We start from the raw sequence: 27,394 nt of genomic DNA, 5'->3' as shown, positions 1-27,394 counted from the left end.
CCCTCAATGGTAATCTATCCGTGAATGGAGTTGGAAAAAAAGTAAAAAAAGAAAAATGGGGTGCCATAAAAATTCACACGGTCAGAGATCATAAAAAAAGTTGGGGTGGCAATAGTATTTTCAATTTCCCTCTTTCTTATCTGCATCCACGTGGAGGAAAAATATAAAATCAACATAGTACTGAGTAAACAGCGACGGCTCACACTGTCTTCAAAGACACCGTTGGACGCTCGTTCCGTACGTGTTTTCACGCTCTCCAAAAATCCTCTTTTGGCGTTTGGGACTTTGCGTTCCTTATTATGGCGGGAAGAGCAAACAGAAACGAAGCTCTGTAACTCAAAACCCTAGAAACAGAGAGAGAGAGAGAGAGACCATGAATTGGCTAACAACCAAAACCGTAATGGTCTCACTCCCGCGTTGGCGATCTCTCGCTCTTTTGCTTCGTTCCCCTTTTCACAGATTTTCTTCATTTCGTTCCTCACCATTCCCAATGTAAGTCTCTCCACTCTCTCTAATAGAAATTTTGGTTTCTATTCGTTTGGTTTCGAATGTTGAACCATACTGTTTTGAATCTTCCTCTAACCTGTAATCGAACACTAATCTAAGCAACACTAAGTCAGTAGTTTAAAGTCTGTAACCGTTGATACCATGACATGGGTTATCTTCACCTACTAATTACCAACCTCTAATCTCGCTCGTTTATATATATTTTTTTGGGAAAATAATTCATGCAACATTGCTGTGAATGGTATAATATTGCTTCTGGACTCCACTAATCTGTTTTTCTCAGGTTTTGTTAAACCATCTACTATGGGTCTTAAAAATAATAATTTAAATTAAATTTTTTTATAGTTAGAATGCGATTAAAATTAAAATGAAAGCTGGTTGAGGTGACCAGAAAAAAAAAAAAAAAGGATTACAAATTGCAACACTCCACAGTAGGATACACTACACAGAAATAACACAAACCCGCTCCCTCTTATGAAAGAAGTCCTCAAAAAATATTCCCCTTAACTTGTTCAAAGTTTTACATTTTAAAGAAACAAAAACCTCTAAATAGAGATTATGAGATTGTTTCTCCCCTTCAAAAACACATCTCTTTCTCTCGCCAAATATCCTAGCATACCACAAATGGAAGTCTCAAATTCTATTAAGAGCTTGTTTGGAGATACTTTAAAATTTTATTTTTTTATTTTTATGCTTTTGACAGGTAAGAAACTAGAAAAGCTTGTTTGGGTTAATTTTTTATTTTATTTTTAAAAAGTAAAATTCTTAACTTTTTAACAATCAAAAGGAAACTACTTTAGACTTTCTAAAAGCTACTTTCTTCGACAATCACTTTCTACAACTGTACAGTCTGCACTCTATATCCAAACAGGGCCTAATTGGCTCCATGGTTCAAATTATTGAAATGTGGTCGATATGTATTGGGTTTGGCCGAGATTGATACGAAATTCAACCCCTAACATTGAATGTTTAGCGAATGTACCAGATTGTATCAGAATGCTTAGGAATGTATTGGTTGATACAATATCAAATTTTTTACTCGACCAAAACATTTTTGCGATATGGCATTATAAACTTTAATTGGTTCTGATGTTTATCTTATATCTAGAATTTAACTTGGAAGTTTTCATGTCTTCACTGCAGAAGTAAACATGGTGAGGGGGTTTGTTCTTTCAAAGCACATAGAGTTTTGAAAGGAGCCATTAAAGCAACTAAAAAGCTGAGAGAATCAAAACATCTTCTAGAAGAAAAAGATCATTCGCATATAATGTGGTGGAAAGAGGTGCGTGAGGACTTGAATTTTATCAAATTGCCATTTAAACTGTACTTTTATTATTATACTCTTCTCGTAATTTTTCTAGTGCCATGGTTTTTGTTCCAGAGGATGCAAATGTGCAGAAAACCATCGTCTGTACAACTGATTAAAAGACTCACATATTCCAATTTACTTGGTTTGGATGTTAGCCTGAGAAATGGAAGGTGAGGCATCTTCTAATCAGATTATTTCCAAGTTCATCTATTCCTTTAGTTAAATTGACAAATGAGACATGTTTACTTGTGAGATAGGTAAATGATTCTTTGCCTTCTTCATACTTAAAATATATGCAACATCTTGTGATCTAGATTTAATCTGTAGATTGTACCATCAAGAAGCATTGTCTAACCTGCCTTCTTGATGGACGGGAAGAATGTGGGCTTGTCAACGAGCTTAAGAAAACTAGATTACACATGAAGCATGGGCCTGATAACCCATATGTTGGCGGAGCCAAAAAATTTAAAGTTGGGCCTAGTCATATTGTCCAACTAAGCCCAGGAAGGGTTGGGTTTCGGTCTTAATCTTCTATGTGCAACTGCTGTGCCACTTTTCTTCCTACCTCCATCAACGTCGTTTTGTTGTTCCTACCTCCTTTTCTAGATCCTTTGAATTGTACCAAAGCACTCATTCTACTCATTGGTCTTTTTTGTTTATGCTCAAAGCCCTAAACCATTTCAGTCGACTTTATTTTTTGTCTCCTATAGTCCTTCGAATGTCCTTATTTCCGATTTTGCCTTTTCTATTCTTATTACTACTCTATTTTAGCATCCCCTTCTCAAGTGATGACACATTTGGTGATGTAAACCTGAAAAGTCTTAACAAGAGAAATAATTTCTTATGCTATGAACGCTACTTAGTGTCTTTATGAATGTTGAGCACTCGAATTTGTGCTTTCTACATTGGCTGGATGTTGTCTTTCTTTTGTTCTTTTTCAATGCAGGTAATACATTTGCCCATAGCATAAACCCAAGAACAATCAAACCATACAGAACTTTTAATTGACTTTGTCAATTCATTCTCTTGTTGATATGGTTTGAGCTATATTTTCCAAATTTTGCTTGATGTCTTTGGTCTCCTTAGTCCTATTAACATATTATTTGAATTATGTTCCATGTAGCTTGAAAGAAGGAACTCTGAACTGGGAGATATTGCAATTTAAAACACGGTTTCCACGTGAAGTTTTACTCTGTAGAGTAAGTTGTTATCATTTTTCTCTTTTCCCTTCTTGCACAATCCATACATAGAAGATCTGGTTAACTGTTATGGGATCTGCACCACTGGCAATATAGTTATTTCTATATTCCTTAGAAATGTTTGAGTTCCTCTCTCTCTCTCTCTCTCTCTCTCTCACACACACACACACACACACATGTATATAATTGAATCAGTGATGTTTATAATAAGTTTTTTTTTGCTTCAGGTTGGGGAATTTTATGAAGCTGTCGGAATTGATGCTTGTATTCTTGTTGAGCATGCTGGTTTGAATCCTTTTGGTGGTTTGCGCTCAGACAGTATCCCAAGAGCTGGCTGCCCTGTTGTGGTACTGGTTTTGTGTTTATGTCATTCTTCCTTTGGTCGCTCTATATCTTGAGCTATTCCTCTTTAAAATCTGTTTGATCTTTGAACGATTCTTTTCTATTCTGGAGTTCTTGGTGGTCACATAGTGAAAACTTAAGTCTTTAGTTTCAATGGAGGGAGAAAAGTAAGGATGAGACGAGGAGGAGAGATGTTGGCATGCTTGCTCATCCTTTATATATATCTAGAGGTTGCTCGTGGTATTGCACGGTCATCTTTGGGGTTAAGGGTGTAAAAGAGGAAAGACAATAAAATTGTAAGGGTTTATAGGAAAAATGAGTAGAAGAGAAAGACAATAAGTTGGGTATTATTGAAAAAAAGGGTAGAAGAGAAAAGACAATAAAGTTGAAGGGTATTCTTGCAAAGGGGAGGAGAGAAAAAGGAAGAAAGTTGAAATTGTTCCTCGAGATGAGTGCGAAATTGACAACATTGGAGGAAGACGACTGTGGTGTGTTATTTTATATATAGCGTGTGTGTGTGAGAACCAATGATTCTTTTCTTACCTGTATATGAATACTAAGTGTTATTTCGAACTTGTGTGGAAGCAATGATTCTTTGATGACTTGATGTTTAGAACTAACGCATATGTAAATTTGTGATGATTGGCAAATCAACCTCTCAAAGCTTTTGTGAATTGTGAGCATACTTGTTCTTCCTTATATAGTTTTATTTTTTGAATTTAGTTACCATTTTACTTACAATTTGTCTAATTACCAACCAAGCTACTTATTTCCTCATATTATTTTTGATTAAGTGCTCCTTTTGCAGAATTTACGACAGACGTTGGATGACCTGACACGAAATGGGTATTCAGTTGTAAGTAGAGCAAGTTTTGACTTTGCTAATCCAAACTTTTGAGTTCTGTATTTGTTTATATGTTATACTTGTACGCACAACGGGTGCTCAGTTGCAAGTACAAACTTTTGAGTTCTATATTTGTTTTAATGTAGCCGAGCTGGTAATCTGATTTTTCTTTTAAATTTTTTTAACCTAGTTTTTCTGGTACAGCCTTTCACATAATACTTCCAGAAACATACCACTGAAGTCACCCATCAGTTATTCTAACTATCACATCCTTCACAATCTTTCCATCTTGGATAATTGAATTTAAATAGAAACATGCAAAGTAGCAGTCAGAAGACAGATGAGTTTGTCGTGGCATTAAATGTTGCTTGATAGTCAACGTAGTACTAATTATATCCGCAGGTTAAGTGGTGCTTTATACCTTGGAAGTATAGTATTTTGTCCCCCTACTTCTTGGCTAATAAATGGCGTCACTAACTTTTGTGACGGGATACATTTTTTGTTTGACTAGTTCGTTAAGTAATGCAGCGTAGTTGAGTGTTGAGATAGTTAGTACCTGCTCTTTGCAGTGCATTATTGAGGAAGTTCAGGGTCCAACACAAGCTCGTTCCCGTAAAGGCCGCTTTATATCAGGGTAAATATTAATATCCTTTGTTTATGCAGTTTTGTTTGATTTTCATCTTGGTCATTTATTTCATCTCGTCAATGCAATTATTATAGGTTCCTTTGACGAATAACTGGTGAAATTGTGTTTTTCTCTGTGATGACAAAGAACCAAATGGAATTTTTAGTATTTTTTCAAGCATCCTGGTTTAGGTTAATCTGCACTTGAGATGCATATGTACTGGGAAATTGATCTGCACAGTGTAATTGTACAAAAGAATATTTGGTTATAGTTACATTCATGAAAAGTATACATGTCTATGTATCTTTTTCTAATATCCTCAGTTGAATTTAATGAATATTATGACTTATTTCAATTTTTTGAAGATGAGCAAGGTTGTCATGCTTCACCTTGTTTCAAGTGCATGAGGCCACATTTAAATGTTCTAAGGTGAAGCAGACAAACTAAGGATGGTTAAAGTTCAATATATGTATCATTTGGCTATGTAGGAAAACAAAGAGAAGCAAAAAACGAACTATGAACGGTTGAAGTTGGATAGATGAAAAATGAAAAAGAATGGAACTAGATGCCTAACCATTGGACTGATTCATGAAGACAACTCTTCTACTAAAACAATGCCTAAAATGACTTGAAAATAAGTTCCTGATCCTAATTTAACTTATAACTAATAGGAAACTTCCTAACTTCAAACACTTCCAATTATGTCAAGGTTTGTTTACCTGATTAGACTTCTGGGAACCTTTTTACCTAGTATTACTAGCTCAATGAAGGGAAAAATTCAAACAAGTAAAAGACTTCCTAATTTGTAAACCTATCCAAAATCAATTGAAGTCACACGATAGAAACTCCAAAGTGGGATATAAATAGCTTTTAGGTGGGTTCTTGACCTTTTTCGGAAGGTTGATAGGGTAGTGTAGAGGTATACAAACCTATCCGTACCTACTACCTCCCATATATTCAGCTCTATGCCAGGAAATGAAAAACAAGGAAAAAGGAGAGAGAAGGGAGATTGAAGGATACAAGGATTTGCTGGATAGTTGATTCCCATTACCACTTCTATAATATTCACTCCATCTCAACCCACTTAATTGGAAATTTGCTATTAAAGACTATAAAAGAATCTAAATGATAAAATAACACCAATAAGCTATATTGCCTCCTCTACATTACCAAGTGTGGATGCCGAGGGTGGTTCTGGATGTGGTGGATGCAAATAAAGTTTTTGGCTGCTGTTGGAGATCAAATGAGGATGGAGTTTGTTGAGCTGGTAGTAGCTCGGTGAAGCAATCCTGATCTTCCGCCAAAAGCAAGTAAATAGCTGTTTTGACATCGTTGGAATTTAATAAGGATGATATGAGGGGCAAAGAGGCCATAGAAGGGTGGAAGGAGAAATGATGGAGTGAAAAAGCACTCAAGTCCTTGATATATGGTTTCCATTGAGCAGAATTTTTATTTATTTTTATTATTTATGTATCTCTTTAAGATGATGGTGGTTGGTGATACTGTTAGTGTGTCTAATAGTAAGAAGGTTCAATAATATGGTCCTTATGCAAGTCATTTAGTTGTCATGCTCATCTATGGTTAATTTGGACAATGATTGTACTATTAATTTTGCATCTTTTGATTTATTTTACAGTTTCATATAGCTCCTTTTACGTTTGTATTTGGAGTTGTCCCGACGAACTGGTTGCATACTACAAACTAGTAGCATAACACTTGGGAGCACACATTTGCTCTAATCACTTAGTATGGCTTATAGCTTTATTTTAGTTTACAATGTTTGACATGCATGCTTGCTTTAACATGTTTTAAATATCCAGGCATGCCCATCCAGGTAGCCCTTATGTATTTGGACTTGCTGGGGATGACCATGATGTTGATTTTCCTGATCCAATGCCTGTAGTTGGTATGCACATGTTATCGAATCTTTTACGTCCATGCTTTGTTCTTTGTATCTATCATGCTCATTACAAATGTGTTCTTCATGGTTGGTTTAATATTCCTTGTTCTTGATCACATTGACGTAAATATTTTTAGTTGCACTGGATTTCTTAGCCCATAGTATACTTTATTCTTTTAATATATGCTTGGTACTTTCCTGGCATTTCTTGATCACATTGTCATACTTTATTCTCTCTCTCTCTCTCTCTCATTTTTGCCTTGCGCCATTATTGGTTACATGAATCCTATTATTCCATTCAACTCTTCAACACTATCTTAAGCTATTAGTTCAATGTGGCCCCTTCCAGGTATCCCTTTTAACTGACTGATATATTAAAGATTTTTGCAATAGCAAACCAAAAAATAGCAGCTAAGCCCTCTGAAAATTTAGCAAAAATGATGTTTCTTTATACTCCCTTGAAGATGCCAACAGTGCTTGAAAAACAGCAAATATCGGTTGCTCAAATGCTTCAATTTTCTGTCATAAATTTGCAACTTGCAAGACAAAAAATAGCAGCAAAGACCTCTGAAAATATAGAGAAAATGATGTCCCTTTAGTCTTTATAATTCATTGGCCTTTGAACATGCCAACATTGCTTGAAAATCAGCAAATGTCAGCCACTTAAATGCTTCAATTTTCTCATCATAAATTCACAAACCTTGCACACCATCTTAGTGGGTCAATATTATCTTCTATTCTGACAGTCCCTTTAAATTTTGATGGTCTGATGTGTATGCCATGCTATATACAATGTTTGTTAACTCAGAAGACAAAGTTCCTTCTTCACCCCTTCTTCCTTTTTTTCTTTGGGATAATTAACCAGAATATTAGGTTTTGTTGCTGAAATCAGAACCATGTGATTGGAGAGAAGCATTCTTGATATAAGAGAAATAAAAGTAAATACAAAGCTAACAGGCATTCATCATATCTGGTACTTTCTTCTCATCTTTTTATATTTACCTGAAAATATTATTTGGTACTTCAGGGGTATCTCGTTCGGCAAAAGGTTATTGCATAATTTTAGTCCTGGAGACTATGAAGACATTTTCTGCGGAGGACGGGCTGACTGAAGATGCTATAGTTACCAAGCTTCGTACTTGTCGTTACCATCATTTATTTCTTCACACATCTTTACGACACAATTCATCAGGTTTGCATGCAACTTTTTTTTTTTTTTTTTGAACATAATGGACTTTGAAAAACTAGTGGCTTCTATAAATGAGAACAAGAAAACATATTGTGTGAATTCATGTGCAGGCTGATGTGATTGTTACATTCAATCTGCTTTATTGCAGTACAAACTTTTGTCAGGATTTCTTCATAAATAGAATATTCGCAATGTTCCCAGTGGATGCAGTCTCCTCTTTTAATTTCATTTCTTATTGGAGCCTTATAGCGTTAGCCATTGAAAGCACTGAACTAAGCAGAATATCAAATATCTAGTTTCATACAACACAGATTACGAAAAAGAAATTCTAAAACATTCTTCCAACTCGCACTCTGGGGAAGGGCATGAGAATAGAATATAATTTTCTCTACAGTTTCTGCTGTCTTTTAAAGTTAGCAAAATCATATTAGTAATGAAAATGATTGGAAATTGTTAGGGAAGAAATGATATGTCTACAACTATCTGAGAGAGGGAATCTGTTACGTCAATGGCACCAAAGAATTGTAGTTTTGCTGAGTCTGTCCGATGGATAATATTTTTTGCATAATAATGTTTCTGTTTTGAGTCAACTATTTGTTGAGTTTAGTCAACATCGGACACTCATTGCCTTGTCTCTCCTTATAAGCTCCTGGACCTCTCCACTCTTGGTCAATTGACTTTGAGTTGGACCCCCAAATTATCATGGTATCAGAGCTGGCCTTTCTCTCCTCCACGTCGCCTAGTTCATATCTCCATGTGCTTTGGCCCAATCCAGCCCACACGTGCAGGGGTGTGTTGAGTTTAGTCCCACATCGGACACTCATTGCCTTGTCTGTCTCCTTATAAGCTCTTGGGCCTCTCCTCTCATAGCCAATTGGTTTTGAGTTGGACCCCTAAATTTATCATGGTATCAGAGCGGGCCTTTCTCTCTTCCACGTCACCCACTTCATATCTCCACTTGCTTTGGCCCAGTCCGGCCCCCAAGTGTGGGGGCGTGCTAAATTTAGTCCCACATCGGACAATCATTGCCTTATCTCTCTCCTTATAAGCTCTGGGGCCTCTCCACTCATGCCCAATTGGCTTTGAGTTGGACCCCCAAATTTATCACTATACAACTGTTTTGAGTCTATCATATTAGTAATGTCTGTTACATCATCGGCACCGAAGAAATGTTTATCTTCTCTATTATTCTGTTTTGGTTGACTTCGTAGCTTCACAGTTCTTTTGGGTTTAATTCAGTTAAACTCTTTGGCCCTTTACTTTATTGTTCTTTCTTTTTTCGTTATTGTTACATCCATTTCAACTATATAGTGGCTAGTTCTACTTTACTTCTGAATGCTGGATATCTGCTTGGTTCTTTACTATAATTGTGTCTTTACTGCAGGCACTTCTCGCTGGGGAGAATTTGGAGAAGGAGGGCTATTGTGGGGGGAATGTAGTGGCAGACATTTTGAATGGTTTGATGGTGATCCTGTCACTGAGATTTTGTGCAAGGTTCACATCTTAGTTTTTCCTTAGCTTTAGTTTGGTTTGTATTTTTTTCTTTATTGAAGTGATTTTTGAAATTGAAATTGTTTAAAATTTAAGGTAAGGGATGTTTATGGTCTTGATCATGAAGTGAAATTTCGCAATGTCACTGTTTCTTCAGAGGAGAGGCCTCGTCCTTTACACCTTGGAACAGCTACACAAATTGGTTAGTTCAATTTCTTTTCATAAGTTTCTGATTTTTATAATTATTGAATTTTGTCAATAACAAGCCTACAAGTCCATATATGTGCATACTTCCCAGGTGCCATACCGACAGAGGGAATACCTAGTTTGTTGAAGGTGTTGCTCCCATCTAATTGTGTTGGCCTTCCTGTACTGTGAGTGAGATGCTTGTTCCTTATGTACTATCTTATCCATTCAGACAATTGTCACCAAAAGTTACTTATTAATGATTTGGTAGTATTTTAAATTTACAAGATTTATTTGTCTCTGATTTGTTTCCATTTGCTACACGAGTAGTGTGTACACATTGATTATTTAATGCAGGGCCATATGAATTATGAAAAATCTTAATCTTGATAAAACCCTGATGGTTGGTAGCCTAGGTTACAAGGATACACCATTGTCTAAAAATTGGTCAGTGTTCCGTGCTTAAATATTGGACATATAAATTTTATATATTTTTAATAGATTTGATTGGATATCAGCTTAATTAAATACATTTTCCTATATTGTATTCCCATGCAAACCGAAGGACTTAAGAAATAAAATTTTCAACATCTATGTCATAGTGAGAGGTTGAAAATGAGGGTTTTTTTTTTTTAACGAATTTTTGCATTTAAACGATTTATATTCATAAAAGTGAACATTTTTAAATTCTCATTTGTTTTGTAAATTATGGATGGTACATTTTGGTTCTTGTGCCATGTATTGCCTAATCAGGCCTCAAAGTGACACATAGGTGGCCACATTAAAGGAGCTACCGGTTCATGAAGTCATCATTAATATTTTTGGTTTAAGTTTAAATTTTGGAGGGCTTTTTGAAGAATTTCTATTTAGGTGAGATTAATGTGAGACAGTGGGTTAACTTCACGTATATTTAGTTGCTCATCTCTAACATCGACTATTTTATCATTAATAGATCATGTTACACCTTTCAGAAAAAAAGGCATAACGAAAGAAAAACAATCTTCTTTTTTCAAGCATTCAAATGTTTGCTTGCTATTATTAGGAGTGCACTCACTTTCAAGCACAGGTAGTTTATGCTGTTAAACTTCAATATTTTTTTTTTTAGTGTTTTGATAGTTTGAGAACAAGACCTTTTAAGTTGCAATTTCATTGCTTCTATTATCAGAAGCCATTACTAGTGCATTTGAGCATTAAAAATAAACTTCTGGTTCCCGTAGTTAGAGTTTAAAATCTTATTTTCTTCAGTTATGATGACTACTGTGCTATTACTTTGTGGTTTGGTAATTGAGAATGTCAAAGTATCATGTTTTTTTTTTGTTTTGTTATTTGTTTATCTCTTAGGTATGTTAGAGACCTTCTTCTTAATCCTCCAACATACGAGATTGCATTGGCGATTCAAGGTGAGTTGATTCTAGGTGAATACAGATTCGCATGGAAATACACAATGCCTGGGATATTGGTATCATTGACGACTAATCTTGATTCTTAGTTATTTAGAGGAAATTGAGTGACAATTTATCTTAAAAAAGTAGCATGCTTTACTACTGTTTACTGTCGCTAATTCCTATGTGATTGTGTTTGACAACCCCAACCATAGTAATGATTTAGTCTCACACTCCCTTATTTTGTGTACTAGAGAGATGATACTCTTCCGGACTTGCAATGAGATCCATCAATTATTGTGAAACATCTGTATGTTTCAATCTTTTGCTTGCTTCACCCATCTGCCTTTTAGCTTGGGAACATCATTTTTATTGTGCTAATTAGTTTGTTTTAATTATATTCCTATGTGCAAAAAGGGCGGTGGTTGCTCCTTGTATTCAATGAGACTTGCTGCACTACCTCAAAATTGCTTGCGTAGATTTAGTTTGGTGTGACTAATTTTCAAAATTATATCTACTATGAAGTAATTAAGAAAGATCTTCATCTTCTTTACCTTAATCTCAACTTTTTGGCCGGCAAACAAAAGCTTATTTCTCATCGAAACGAAATTTTAGACTTTTGTTGAAATAATTTCGTGAATAGAAAACTCTTTCTTCCAGACCCTGGATAACTGTTTCTCTATATTTTAAATCATAATTCAGTGGATTATGGTTGCTATTTCTTCTTTGATCCAACCTTTAATACAATCAATATCTTTCAATGGTATCAAAGTTTAGGGGGAAAATTACATGGGTAATTGGACACTATGTGTTACTTGTTCTTGGCATGATTATTAGGTTTGTTAAAACTATGGATCGGTTATGACTGAAAGTTACTTTTAATCTATGTTTGGAACTTGGAAAGTTTGCATTGTGGATTATTCTGGTCAATGTGAAAGATTCATTTGACTCATCTTGTAATTTGTTCGTTGGACAAATTTACTGTTTATTCATCTCATGCCTGAGTTAAGGTTTGATATGTTATACAATTTTGTTTTTTTGTTTTTTTTGTTTTTTTGCAGAAGCGTGCAAACTTATGGGCAATGTAACTTGCTCAATTCCTGATTTTACTTGTGTATCAGCAGCAAAGGTTGTTTTGTGGTAACTTCTTTTATGGTTTTGATTTACAAACATCTCTGATGGTCTTGATGGAATTTAGATCTGTTTGTTATTTTCCGTCAGTTATGATTGTTTTTGGGATTTATTGTGTGCCAATAGCATGTTTATGTAGAGGCAATGCACACACACATCCTTAAATAAGAAGAATATTTGTCTATCTCATTTTCCGTGTCTTGAATGGGAAGCAGCTACGATCAATATTGTTGGCAGGTTCCCTTGAGCTATTCTTGCAACCTTTTGCCCACTTGATTATATTCATAGTTTTCGCATCATGGTATGAAATTTGGCACATAAATATTGTTGGCATGTTTCTTTGAGCCATACTTGCAGCCTTCTGTCCTCTTGATTATGTTCTGAGATTTACCTTTAACTATGAGATTAAAGAGAGAGGAGGTCGAGGGACCACCTGATATAGAACAAAGCAACTATAACAAAAGAAAAGAAGAAGAAAGAAGCCATACCTTATTCTCTTCTTACACACAATCCCACCTATACTAAAAGTCTTTAAAGTTACACCCTTAAAACTCAAATAATTCGCACCAATAAAACCTAAAACCCAGAATGCTTATGCTGACCTTCTGAAGCGAGTACTCCTTCCCCTACTATTTCTCTCCTAAATGCCCCAAAACACAACAGATGTGATCATATACCATAAGATCATTTTTCTCAAGTCCTCCCTAAAACACAACAGTGATAATGATGAAGTAGGAACTCCAAGGAAGAATCATGAACTAGGGAATGATAAAAAGATTTGATAAAAAAATACTCCATACCAACTTTTAAACTACACTTGACGCCCCCCAAAAAACTGATAGGGATCGAAGAGATTTAGTTAATTGCGCTAGCAATGGACTCAACTATCCAACCATTGAAATTTCTCTTTAATTCAGAATTCCAAGATGATTCCTCCTCCGTCTGGATCATTGGCAACAACTTTTAGTGAAACAGAATACAAATCTGGAAATTGATTTTAAGCAATGTACCACATCAATGATACTCTTAGAACTGAACCCTAATTTCTTTTCCTACTCTAAAAGCAATCATATTGTGAAACGCTGGAAGACATTTGGGAATACACTTCTGCACTCCACACCCAAAAGAAAGTCTCGTTTCTCTGCTTTCCCACCCAAAATCTCTTTGACCATACTTAGCCTAAATAATTCTTTTCCATCAACCGTCAATTTTTGCACCAAACCTCCACAACCATTTTCCTGTAAGTGTTGAATTCATATTTCAACACCAAAAGCTTAGATCCCCATTCTTTTTTGGCCAATGAATGAGATTCTACTTCACTTAGCGGAACTAGCGCTTATCATCCTTATCATTTTACAAAAAGTCACATAGTAATTGTCCAACTGCAATTCCACAAACCTAGGCATAGATAATAGAGAGAAATAGTAGTTTGGGATGCTTGTTAGCATACTTTGATAAAGAGTCATTTACCTCCTTTAGAGATGTACCTCGTCTTCTAAGAGCTCAAGCGACGATCAACTCCTTCAATTACTGATTCCCAAATGGCTTTACTAATTTACACCTCCCTTTAAGGAAGGCCAAGGTAACATTCCAGGGACCCAACAAATTAGGGAAAGAGCTTTCAGCTATAGGCAAGTATTGGAGATAACTTTTGTCGAAACTTCTGTATGTGATAAACTTGTTCCTTTACGTACATGGAAAAAAAAACTTGTAACTACGTAGATCTACGCTTCACTTACAAAAAAAATATTGACATAATTCCAATGAAATAAAGAAGTTTATAACTGTGAGTTTTGATGGAAGATACAATTCATTGAAAATTTCATGAAATGATTAATGATTAATGATTTTGATTGAATTTTTGCAGAAAGAAATGCAAGTGCATTTCAATGTCATTATTTGAGGAAAGGAATATTTTGTGGAAAATTATTGGAATTTATTTGTTATCAAGAGGATGTCACCCTGTACTTCCCCTGCTAAAATAACACACTGGATGAGTTTGGATTGGCCTGTGGTTTCTTGCATCCATCTCTGCACAAAGACACATGTCCCTGTTCTTAGTATAGTCCTCTGGCGATTCTTCAGTTCAATCGCAAAAATGATTGTCATGTAAAAGTAATGAGTTCTTTTTGTTTTGTTAACCTGCTTTTGTATATTTTTTGGCATTTTTTTATCACTACCATTAGAGGGCTGAACAGAAATCATTGAAAAGTACTGCATTTTGTTATGTGACTTTTTGAATGAACTTACACATTCTTTTGTCTTTCTGTTAAAATGAGACTTGATTAAGATGAAAACTTGAATTCACTTTTAGTGACCACGAGCTATCTCAGGCTGCATTTGATCTGGCCTCCTGTTAGGTGCATAGTTGCTGCAAACTACTAATGGAATGCATTATCCTTTTGATCGAATCTGTGTTTTCATGGTTTTTCTTTCTTTATTTATTATTATTTTTTTTAAATACATGCATATCCAGCTTGATCCTACTAATCCCCTAGACACGCCCGTCACCACTTCCAGCACATGCCTTGTGTACCTGCCCTTTTAAAGCACCGTGGTTGTGGCCAACAAGGGGTGAAGTGATTTGAACTCAGGACCTCTGCTGCCTGAGGCATGGTCCTGGCCATCTCACCAACCCCTTGTTGGTTATGATTTTTCTTTTATCAAGGAATCTTTACGAATATAGTCATTCGTTTTCAAAGTTCTATAAACCACACTAAACGGGCATTGGAAACTTGAACACCTCTTTTGTCTGGAAAGATGTAAAGATTTTAGAATCTAGTCTGCTTGAGGGGTTATGCCCTTTTATACCTTCGTGGCTGAGACACTTTTGCTTAATATTTTGCAGCTTGTGAAACTGCTTGAGTTGAGGGAGGCTAATCATATTGAGTTCTGCAGAATCAAGAATGTTGTGGATGAAATTTTGCAAATGTACAGAAACTCTGACCTCTATGATATTCTACAATTATTATTGGATCCTACTTGGGTGGCAACTGGGTTGAAAATTGAATATGAGACCTTGGTAAGTTGTTACATATGCTTGGCATTGTATGTATCATTTTCCTTTTCCCCCAATGCATTTTCTGCTAAAAATTCTGTTTTTTTTATACATATAAATCTAGGTTTATGGCTAAAAGGGAAGCACATTAACAGACTTCTTTTTTTAATTTATAAAAACGAATGTCAAACTTTACCATTTGACCCACTGCAAGGTTTTGGTCAGAAGATGGAAAGCTAATATAAAGCCTTTTTTCATCCCTTCTAAACCATTATAAAAAGAAAGAAAAAAAAAGAGAGAAGAAACAATTTGTACTTTTCATGTATGTGAATTGCTTCTCATTACTTGTTTGTTAGACAAATTACTTTGTTGTGAATTGAATTAATGCAAGATATGTCTTTAGATAGAATTGAATGAAGGAACAAGATTCATTCAGCTGACCCCAAGTTTTTTTGATAAGGGTTTGATGATGTTAATGGTGGTGTTGATGTCATGTGATTAAGAAAAAACTAAGAGGAAAAAATGACAACCATAGAGATTCTTTCTAGATGAAATATTAAAATAATTTTTTTTGAAGGGTATTCATCCAAGGGTTTCTCAAACTTGGCCTTAGTTCCACTCCATCTCATTGAAATTACACTTACAGCTATTAGCTCTCATTTTTTTATTATGACCTTTCTCTTCTTTTCACAGTGCACTCTAGATAGTTGGCCACTTTATTTCTCCAGAGTCACGCCTCGTTCTCATTCACATCTCTAAGCATGCATCTTATAATCTGATTATTTGTTTTTCTATAAAAGATATGTGAAAATTTTGTTGAGGTGCTAACATCATTATGAGACTATACTTTTATTTGGATCAGCATATACCTTTCTTTCTGCTGTACATAGCTGCAGTGATGATATTGATATCCTTTGAGGTGCTAGTGATTGAAAATATTAGCTTGTCTATCATTTCGGCGAATTCCTTTCTCAAGTACCCTGGGCTTTGGAACTCCCTCAGACCATCTACATTTTTTGTCTTTTAACATGCTTTGCAGGAATCTGGTAGTGGGACCTTATCTTTTTTACATTTGTTTAATTTTTTTTAGATGACCTTACTTAAGTCCCCAAAGGAAATGTGGGCACCATTTCTTCGTTTGTGATTCTGTTAGATAGCAATCTATCCTTTTAAGTAATGATGTGGTTCCCCCCACCCCCCCCAGGTAAACGAGTGTGAGTGGATTTCGGACAGAATCGGTGGAATGATCTCTCTGGATGGTGAAAATGATCAGAAAACAAGTTCCTCTCTTGTCATCTCGAATGACTTCTTTGAGGCTATGGAGTCTTCATGGAAAGGTCGTGTGAAGAGAATCCATGCGCTAGAAGCTTTTGCCGAAGTGGAGAGGGCAGCTGAGGCCTTATCTACAGCTGTTGGTTCTATAACCTCCACTTTGTTTTTTCTGACGGTCATCTTGGTCCTTTACTCTGACATGTCATTGTATTCAAGACGCGAACTTAGCTTTATTTGATTTTGTATATGCTTGCTTTCTCAATAGTTTTGTTTTGTTGTATGCTTGATCATATGTTAACTTATTCTATTACATATGTTGACATTCTAACAAGAGTCAGGAGTTTTACTTAAATGTTAAACTGCCTCAGGGTCATTACACCCAAATACCCAATTGCAACTTCTACCTTTATTACCATATTCAATTGTTTAATCTTGCTTGTGCTGATTTTTGTTGGTTTATATACCTTGTATTATCAACTATTCAAATTTGGGGTCTACAACATGAATCCTATTTCGTCATTCAACTCTACCGATAGACATCTTTAGTGAATGTGTATCTTCATATGTAGTCTCTTTCTACCTTAATCCATCTCATTTTCGTTCTTTCTCTCATTTTTGAGAGCCTTCAAATTGCACAAAAGAACTTCTCACCAGTGCTGTCAACGATCTTGGTTCTACATGCCTTGACAAGCGCATTCGGTTTTATGTTATCTCCTATTAAGGCAATTCCTAGATTCCCTTGTATGTACTCATTTTAATTTTGTTATTTTCACATCCTAGTCTTACCACTCATACATTTCGGCAAACTTATCTTTGCTATGTTCATTCTGTGCAAATGTTTCATTGCTGCCCAAGAATTTGTTCCACATAAAATAGCTGGTCTTATTGTTGTTTTGTAAGATCATCTCTTTAGTTTGATCAGTACAAATTGATAACACAATACTCTAAATGGTCATGTGTACGCTATTAAGCCAACAATTTGTCCCTTTTTTGAATAAGCACTTCAATGCATTACTTTCTCTTTCATTTTGGCCAAATTATATTTAAAAGATGAATATCTTTATAGGAACTGGATTTAACAAATTTAAACAGGAATGTCATATTGGATGGGTTAAGGATACATAATATTTTTGGAGGACATCATTGCATGGTGAAAACTCTTTCTAATATGATTTCCAAGTAAACAACGTCTTTCCACATTATTGGGTTCAAAACAAACAGACTAATCAAATCGACTCCCCATTAAATATCATGTTAAACAAGTAGTAGTCTATTAAATTCCATAAGCATCCTGCAAAGTTGTTTTCTACTAATGGTGCCAAATAAATACTTTCTATGTCTCTTTAACCTTAGGCCAGTCAAGAGCACACAGAATTGGATTTTATAAATATATCCTTGGTCATTTGGGGTTTGCCGCATTACGGGTGAAATGGACAATGAAGTGTGTTTCATCAATTTTTTATTTATCTTAGTGAATGGTTGTTCAACTGATTTTTCAAAAGCTCTTGAGAATTGTAAAGTAGTCGCAGCTTGGATAAATACAAAGCTTTTTCTCTATCTTAGTGAAGGTTCTATTTTCTACTTGGATAAATACGAAGCTTTTGATCCTTAAAAATGAACCCTGTTATGGACAGTGAAAATAAAGAACTGTTTTTAGAGTATAAGAAGGAACTATAGGGAATTTTTAGAGCTTTATGGTTACAAAATGAGTTTGGTTAGCATACATCAACTGAAGTCATCGAGACATTGTAATTATACTTCGGTTTGTAACTTTTATACTGAAATATTCTAAATGAGTCAGCATGTCTTACATTTTTGGATATGTGGACTAAATCATTGGAATATTTTAATCTTGGTCACATTTTGTTTTAATGGCTGTGGAAACTCACCCATGTTAATTGAAAAATGCTGGCATTTTTCCAACTTCTATGTCCTTGATTTTCCATAGCTTTTTAATTGCATTTCCACAGTTCCACTAATATGTTAGGGGCAATTCAATGACGTTTAGGTTACTGAAGATTTCCTTCCGATTGTTGCAAGAGTAAAAGCTACTACTGCCTCACTTGGTGGTCCAAAGGGTGAAATTCTGTATGCTAGAGAGCATGAATCTGTTTGGTTCAAGGGAAAGCGTTTTGCACCGGCTGTCTGGGGCGGAACCCCTGGGGAAGAACAAATCAAGCAGCTCAGACCTGCAACAGATTCAAAAGGGAGAAGGGTTGGAGATGAATGGTTTACCACCACTAAAGTGGAGGATGCACTAATTAGGTGCAATTTGTTGCATTTAATGCTTTGAAGTTAAATAACTTAGTATTCCTTAAGTTATTTCATTAAGTTTACAATTGTGGTCTCTGCTTCAGGTACCATGAGGCAGGTGCGAAGGCAAAGGCCAGAGTCTTAGAATTATTGAGAGGACTTTCTACCGAGTTACAGACTAAAATAAATATCCTCGTATTTGCTTCCATGTTGCTTGTTATAGCAAAGGCACTATTTTCTCATGTTAGGTTTGTTTTAATGTTTTAAGTGACTTTCTTAGAATATATATATATATATATATATATATATATATATAATTTTTATTTTAAGTTTACATCGTTCTTTGTACTCTGCTATACTACTTTTTATGATAACAAGTTTCAATACTGTAATTTATTAATGATGGAAGATAATTTCTCTGACAAAAAAATTCTGTTTGATCTTTGACTAATGACTTGCATGTACTAGTGAAGACCAATTTATGTTAGTTTGTGCTTTTCTGGTTTAGGTTGGCAAGAGACATAATTTCAATAAGAAACTTTAGACACAGTTAAAAGATGTGGGATGCTAATATAGCTATGTTGTTTTGTAGGCAAACAATGGCATATAGCAACCTTGACTACGTCAAATCCCATTATAAACACATGGTAGAGTACAAAGAACATAACTTTCCCTGTAATTAAATAATGGACAAGGAAACAAATATTAGGAACAGAAGGTACACAAATCAGACTACCCTACAACTAGGGTTGCACACCATTTGCCATCATGTAATACCCTCTAATTCCATACCAATTTTCAGAAAAGTGTTTTACAAGAATTATATGCCTTGTGGAGATAAACAAATAATTTTGTGCTGGTTTTTGTTTATGTAAAGAGCATTTAGGCCAACATAGTGGGATTGTTCACTTCAGAAAATTGCTCTTAATCTGATTCTGCTTTATTTTTTGGACAATTCATGTCGTACACAAAAAATCAGACTGCTTCTACAACCAGAATACCACAACTGTACCATATCCTCACACCCTCTCAATCTCTACTAAATTTTATAAGGCGAGTTACTAGACCTAGATGTCTTGTGGAGGTCTCAATCTTGTTAAAAAAAATGTGCAATACAACCAAATCCTACAGAATATGTGTATGATGATTTATATAATAGGTGAAGAGAGGTTGTTCTTTGTCGTAATTGCTTTTGTTTTTGTTTGTGCTTGGTTTTTGTCGCTTTTCTTTGTTTTGGGTTGGTCGCCTCGTCGCTCCTCGTTTTTCTTTTCTTTCAATAAATTCATCTTTATCGATCAGAAAAAAATATTTACACCCTTGCAAGCAAGGTTTAAAATTTCTTTTCAAGACGATATTTAAGCCAGGAGAAAAACTGAAACGGTCTCTACTGAAACGTACCAAAACATTCAATGTTTTGGGGTAAGTCTTTCATTTCTGTATGCCGAAACCGGAATATTCAGAAATGGCATGTAATTTTGAACAATGATTGCTAGAATTAGAGAGGAAAATGAGATGCATAGATTGAGTTAGATGCATTAAAAGCAAAGATCAAAGAATATTAGTAAGTGTCGAGGAAAAGAACAAAAAAAACTTAAACACAGAGAGTAAAAGAAATCTTAAAAATTAACGTAAGCCACAAGGCTCGGTCAAAAGGTATATGCCTCACTCATGCTTTGTGCTAAAGCGTAATATATATGCACATTATTTTTATTGGTTACATTCTTTAAAGTAACTAAAAGTGTTCCTCCCTTCTTTTGAAATACATGTTCAGATAGCAAGGTCATATTGCATTACAAATTCAAGTATTGCATTTCCCATCTCACTTCTTTCACCAAACCTGAGCCCTCCAGCTACCCTCTCATATCATTTACTTTACTTCTTTAAATGATGTTTTAATTCTCCTTTAAATATCCTGTCCATCAGGATTTATTTGGATGAATTTATTTTCTACTTTCCTTGTAGTATTGATTTATGTCTTTTTATTTTATACTATCACTTCATTTCCTAAAATTTCAGGGCATATTTCTTTATTTTTATTAGTAAAAAGAAATTTATTGCAAGCAAAACCAAATATTATGTATGTTTATTATTTGTGCATGACTTTGAAATTTCAAGCACTTTCCTCCAAGTTTCTCAAGTCATTTCTACATTTTAATCTTGATTTTCATTGACATTTTCCACAGTGAAGGGAGAAGAAGGAAGTGGGTTTTTCCTACCGTCTTTGAATTCTTTAAACTGAAGGTATTTTTCGTACAACCTGATTACTTTGTGATTCTTAAAGACATATAGACGAAGCAACATAGTTCATGAGTGTTAGAACTAGACATTAATTGCTTACCTTAATATTCTTTTGGAGGTGTTATATTGCATCAACGTGGAATGGATTGGAGATTGTGTTCCACTAGATTAAGCTTCAATAATGACATTGCCAAGCAATAGTTGTACGTGTTGAATTGCATCTCATCATTTGATTTTTTTATTTTTGTAAATTTAACTTGGTGAATTATAACCTAGTTTTGTATACAAGTACATCACAAGTGTCATACAGATCTACTTTTGGGGGACATTATATAAATTGTTGGGCCTATGAAGTGAAGCCCATCAAAACCTCTTGGCAAGATATTAATTTTTTTTTGTTTCTGTATTGGTAGCCTAGAAATTGAAATGTTTTATAAAAAATATCTTGATAGTGGGGAATAATGTTTATTTATGGAGTATAGAAACAAAGTTCAATATCGTTCTGTTACACATTGGCGGAAGTATCCGAGAGCTAATAACCAGCTACAACTATTTTATATATAGAATTGAGAATAATCATGTCACATTAACTGCATACACCTTTATATGTAAAATAAGTAAACTATTAATTCGTATGCTCATCTGTTGCTATATATATATTTTTAAATATTTATGAGTAAGTCACTAATATATCAAACTGATTAGTTCGTGGGCGATTTTTTGTGTGTGCTTACAAGCACATGCTAATATGCTTAGGGGTATCACTGTTAACAGGCCTGGGCGATTTTTTGTGTGTGCTTACAAGCACATGCTAATATGCTTAGGGGTATCACTGTTAACAGGCCAGTTTCAGTTTGAATCCACGTTTAGCCAGAACTGAAACCTAAATAAAACATCGGTCTATTTCTCATCACTTCCAGTTTTGGGTATAGGACCCTTGGAACCAGAGGGAGTTTTCTTGGTCCAAAGAAATATGGACATAGTCCTTTCTTTTAATGAAGTTTTGTAAATCATCATTACACACCGAGGGAGGGGTTTTCTCTAGGCTTGATAACAAAAGAAATAGCATCGGCATTACAACATGTATTCCCACATGGACTGAAACACAGTTACTTTTGAATGAAAAACAAACTGACATGTAATTCCTTACTTGATAGTTGATACCAACTAAAGATTCCTTAAGAAAATCTAACTTTTGAGGAGAAAACCTTAGAAAATTAGGATATGGAGTTATTGTTTGTAGCTGCTACCAACAATGGATTCTTTAAGAAAATCTAACTTTTGAGAAGAAAACCTTGGAAAATTAGAATATGGAGTTATTGTTTGTAGTTGAGATTGAGAAGGAATGGGGAGCATGAATGGACGTTTGTTTAAAGAGAAAGTATAAAAACAAAGATTTTCTCTTTAGATTCTAATTTTAGCTAGAGTACATTTACTTCTAACTACCTCATTGGTTAATATTTAATTAGACTGCTTGGTGTCCTTAATCTTCAAGAAAATGAAACTGTTGTGAAGAAATCTAAGAAAATTAAGAGAAGGAATGAGGAATATGGATATGGAAGTTTGTTTGAAGTTGCATGCAAGAAATTATAACTCTCATGGAAAAGGCATCCCAACATGGTGATAATCCCAGAACATGTTTGGGATGATTACTTTGTGCCCACGAGGTACGATACATACCTCAAGAGCTATTGTACTTTTCATATATCATAAATATTTATATAGTGTGATGATTTTCTTTTTAGGAGGCTATGGAGCTAGTAGGGGTTTACTAGTCAGTGTTTTTGGGATCCTACATTGTCACTTTGTGGTTGATGTGATGTTGACTGCTCTTTTTATGGATGTGAAGTTGACTATTTTTTTTTTTTTTGGTAGTGATGGTGACTTTTTGTTGGTTTTTAATCTTGCCTAACATGTTTTTGATTTGGTATCGTCGGGGACCACTATTGATTTAGGCAAACAAGTTCAAGTGTAGTTTGTACTTGAACTAATAAGCCATAATTGGGATGCACCTAGGTTAGGGCAGCTTTTCCCACGGACTTCCAAACTAAATGTCATGCTACTCAAATGTGCTTTCAAAAATGCACATGAGCATTTAAATTATGTGCAAAAATCTATTCATTTCAATCCAAGTACATATGTATGTGTGCAAAAATCTATTTATTGGGATCCAACAGTGCCTATGGTTTGTTTAATGCAGGATAACAACTCATTAGATGAATCAAACCTGATGAAGATAACAGGCTTATCTCCGTATTGGTTTGATATAGCGGAAGGCAGTGCCATAAACAATACAGTTGAAATGCAATCATTGTTTCTTCTTACTGGACCGAATGGTGGAGGTAAATCAAGTTTGCTGCGATCAATTTGTGCAGCTGCACTTCTTGGTATATGTGGATTGATGGTGCCTGCAGAATCGGCTTTCATCCCACATTTTGATTCTATTATGCTTCACATGAAATCTTATGATAGTCCTGCTGATGGAAAAAGCTCATTTCAGGTACAGATTGTTGTGTTATGGAGAACTCATTTTCTTTGTTCTTGGTTTTTGAATGCCTTACCAATTGGTAAAGCTTCCACTTTACATGCGTAGTTTGGGTGTTCTTTATTAGTTGCTTGTTTGGAGATTGTTTAGGGATGTGGTTTTTATTTATTTTAGAAGTCGTTTGATCTTTTTCTTTTGGGTGGGTGGGGGGTTAGTTAGTGTATCCTTTGAGTCGCAATCCCGTATGGTTTCTCGTTCATATGGATAGGAATGGTGTCTACTGGCATACTTTGATTGGAGAATAAACACTTTGAGCTGTGTGGACGGCTTGGTTAGCAGCCCAAAATCCTTTAAGCTCCAACTAAAGGGTGCCATGTAGACACTTTATAGGAACGGGACACCGTATTGGATCCCAGGTCTTATCCTTTTTACCTGTTTAATGTAGGGTCCACCACCTCTTCTTTGAAAATTTTAGGTTTTCATTTCTGTCCACTCCATGTCAGTAAAAACTTCTTCACTTCATCAATATGAGTAAGCATCAAGGAAAAATTTTTGTTAGTTAGAATAGTCAACATGTTGACTAATCCAAATTTTGTCATGACACTTCATCCCAATATTCTTCTCCGTACCAATGTTTTTTTTTTAGTGCCTAGCCCAATGTTACTTAGAATGATTTGCTCATTTTCTAAGAACACCTGGTCCCAGTTTTCTGCAATACCAGTACCGACCCTAAAAGAACCAGAAGACATTCAAGAAAAAACATGGTTACAAAGAATCAAAAAGAAAGAAATCCCAATACTAGAACAACTTGCAAGGGGATAGGTCAAAGACATTTTTGGTGGTCTTGGGACTTTAATGACTTTTCCACTCTCATATACTCATATTAATGAGCTATCTCATTAATAATTTCCTTTGTAGGAAAGTAGTTTATGTGGAGCCTAATTTTTTTAAGCATGAATATCACTTTTCTTAATTTTAGTTGGAAGACTTTTCAAATGTTGTTTCTTTATCTTATTATCAAAACCCCATGATTAATTTTCTTAAGATTGTGTTCATCTGAAATGACTTAATGTCACAGATTGAAATGTCAGAGATCCGTTCTATAATCACCAGCGCCACTTCCAAGAGCCTCGTGCTTGTAGATGAAATCTGTAGAGGAACCGAAACTGCAAAAGGGACATGTATCGCCGGTAGCATTATTGAAACTCTTGACAACATAGGTTGTTTAGGTATTGTTTCTACCCACTTACATGGAATTTTTGGTTTACCGCTGAATACAAAGAATGCCGTGTATAAAGCAATGGGAACTGAGGATGTCGATGGTCGCACAAAACCAACATGGAAGCTAATGGATGGGATTTGTAGAGAAAGCCTTGCCTTTGAAACAGCCCAAAATGAAGGAATTCCTGAAACAATAATAAAAAGAGCTGAAGAGTTGTATCTTTCATTAAATGGAAAGAATGTATGTGTAGGACCAAATGATGCAAAAGTTGAACAAGACGTGATTTCTGATTCTGACCCGAAGTGTTCCGATGATGTCTACAATCCATTGAGTATAATTAAATTACATACCGTTCATTCTAAGACTAAGGCATTGAATTCTATTGAAATTCTACGTAAGAAAGTTGCGAGTGCTGTTACAAGTATCTGTCGGAAGAAACTGAGTGAGCTCTACAAGCAAAAGAACACGTCAGCATATGCAGAAGTCAGATGTATCACAGTTGGTGCTAGGGAACAACCACCTCCATCAACAATAGGTGCTTCAAGTGTCTATGTACTGTTTAGACCCGACAAAAAATTATACGTTGGACAGGTACTTCGTCGTCACCATAATTCCTGTGCCGTCAAAGTTTAAAATGCATCATCACAAATTTGCTAAATTTAATAACTTTTGATACAGACGGATGATCTTGAGGGCCGAGTTCGTTCTCATCGCTCAAATGAAGGGATGCAGAACGTGTCATTCCTTTATGTCTTAGTTCCTGGAAAGAGCATTGCGAGCCAATTGGAAACTCTTCTCATCAACCAACTTCCTCATCAAGGCTTCCAACTCAGTAACGTGGCCGACGGTAAACATCGTAACTTTGGTACATCGAATATTTCTATAGAAAGCTTGACCTTACACCAATAAATCGAGAGTGTGCGGTCCCCTAATTCGGCTACCGAAAAGGCTTCTGAAGAAAAATGCCTCGATGTTTTTTGTGTCAGTAATGTAATATTAATTACATGGCGGAAGAACTAGTGGGTATGCCATTTTGAGCTCATTGTGGCTCCACCAATTTTGGGTTTGATGGTTGTTGCTACACTCTTGGCTTGTCAGTTGTCAAACATAGGATGAAGTTATTGTTGTTCAAATGTATTTTTTATTGGCATTGTCTGCATAATTAGTGTAGATGCGGATTGATTCATTTTGTACCATCTACAGTTAATATATGTAAATTTCTCGACTGAACAATCATTTTGTTGTGTTGTTGTTGATATATGAACATCTATATGTTTGAATGTAATTTAATCATCATTCATGATTTTGGGTAAAATTTCTGTAATTTTAAATTCCGAAGTGGATTCAATGCCAGACATTTCATGCAAAACTTCATCTCCTCTGGACCTTCTCTTGCTCTCAATTTTCAGAACCATGAGAATTAGATTCTAGAATCTGAATCAAATCCCCAGCCCTGTCAAGTTCTTTATTCTGTTGCAAATGATCAATTTTTTTTTTCTTTTTTTGTGGAATCTACCCATGGAAAATAATTGAGCTACCCAATTCATGGCAAGCTTCTTTGGGTAGAATCCTTACTTTGGATAACTTGATTCGTCGGGGGTGGATTATCCCAAATTTTTGTTATCTTTGCTCGAGGGATGGGGAGTCTGTCAATCACATTCTTATTCATTGTTATTTCTCCCGTGTTATTTGGATATTCTTCTTATCACGATTCCAGGTAGAGTGGGTTGTCCCTTTATCGTTTTTTGACCTCTTAAGGGGTTGGAGTTTCAATATCTTCTCTGCTAGAAAGAGGCATCTCTGGGCTATTCTTCCGTCTGCCATTGCTTGGGGTCTCTGGAGAGAACGCAATAACAGGATATTCCACAGTAAGGAAAGCTCATCTCAACAAGTGATCTTAGAGATTTTGGGGATGATGTTCCTTTGGTCGAAGATGAGTAAGGACTTTGAGGGAGTAAGCTTTCAAGATTTTGTATTTAACTGGGGAAGCATTTGTGATTCTTAGCTTTCCGTCAGACTTGTTTTCTTTTCCATTACTTGTTTCTTTTTTGTTGTTGTTGGTGGTTTGTTGTTGGGGGGCTATCTCAGCCTCCTTTACTCCTTTTCTCCATTTATAAAAGTTATATTTATCAAAAAAAAAAAACTCGTCCGAGACTGAGAGGTATCGCCTGAGTTAACTTGGTATCGGACTTGAATGAGATCAACTCACAAAATCACTTTTTTGACTGAGATTTAGGACTCACGTTCAATTTTTTGATTTTTAGAATGAGATGTCTCAAACGTATCGAAAAACTCGTCCGAGACGACTTGGTATAGGGTCTGGACGAGATGAGACGCGAAACCGAGTTTTAAAACCATGACCCAATTAGCAAATTTATGTCAACCCACATCTTCAGATGTATCCACTAGGGCTGTCAATGGATCGGATCACACTAGAAATCCGATCTATTCTGATATAAATTTAGATCCGGATTGCGGATTTGGTTTCTAATAGGGATCTGATTTGATAACCTTTCATATCGGTTTTGGATCGAACATTTACCATATGACAGGATCTGATCTGATAAAATGTGGGAAAGTATACAAATTATAATATATATTTTATTTAAGTATAAAAGTTTATTTAGATTGTGTATATCAAATGAAAATCGATCTGATCCAAACCCCATCCAATAATGGTTTGATCCAATCTTATTGGATTAGTCGTTGGTTCTAGATTGACCCAATCCAAACAATAATTTCTATTGCCTATCCTGTTTCTATAGTTGATTGATGAAATATTATACACCTCGTAAAAACACAAAAACAAGATTCTAAAATC

At 35.3% G+C, this 27,394-nt stretch overlaps 1 protein-coding gene across 2 annotated transcripts; it reads left to right on the top strand.

The window, feature by feature from the left end:
- Window positions 1–187: 187 nt before the first annotated feature.
- MSH1 (MUTL protein homolog 1) lies at window positions 188–25,809 on the top strand. Of its 2 annotated transcripts, XM_086438884.1 has the most exons (22): window positions 188–492; window positions 1,651–1,789; window positions 1,889–1,986; window positions 2,940–3,015; window positions 3,243–3,362; window positions 4,166–4,213; window positions 4,771–4,835; window positions 6,647–6,732; window positions 7,754–7,918; window positions 9,300–9,409; window positions 9,503–9,608; window positions 9,705–9,780; window positions 10,934–10,992; window positions 12,036–12,103; window positions 14,954–15,127; window positions 16,308–16,514; window positions 18,384–18,640; window positions 18,733–18,876; window positions 20,812–20,869; window positions 23,067–23,366; window positions 24,430–25,164; window positions 25,252–25,809. In XM_086438884.1, exons 1-22 carry the CDS (start codon window positions 374–376, stop codon window positions 25,480–25,482), a joined length of 3,441 nt encoding a protein of 1,146 aa, XP_086295010.1. In that variant the 5' UTR covers window positions 188–373; the 3' UTR covers window positions 25,483–25,809. The 2 variants fall into 2 exon arrangements, with proteins under 2 accessions (XP_086295010.1, XP_086295012.1); XM_086438886.1 differs by lacking the exon at window positions 16,308–16,514.
- Window positions 25,810–27,394: the final 1,585 nt, after the last annotated feature.

Source organism: Akebia trifoliata, chromosome 4 (genome assembly GCF_017979445.1).
Source record: "Akebia trifoliata isolate Shusen 1 chromosome 4, ASM1797944v1, whole genome shotgun sequence".
NCBI classification, from domain to species: Eukaryota; Viridiplantae; Streptophyta; class Magnoliopsida; order Ranunculales; family Lardizabalaceae; genus Akebia; species Akebia trifoliata.
This window is presented reverse-complemented; position numbering and strand designations above follow the sequence as displayed.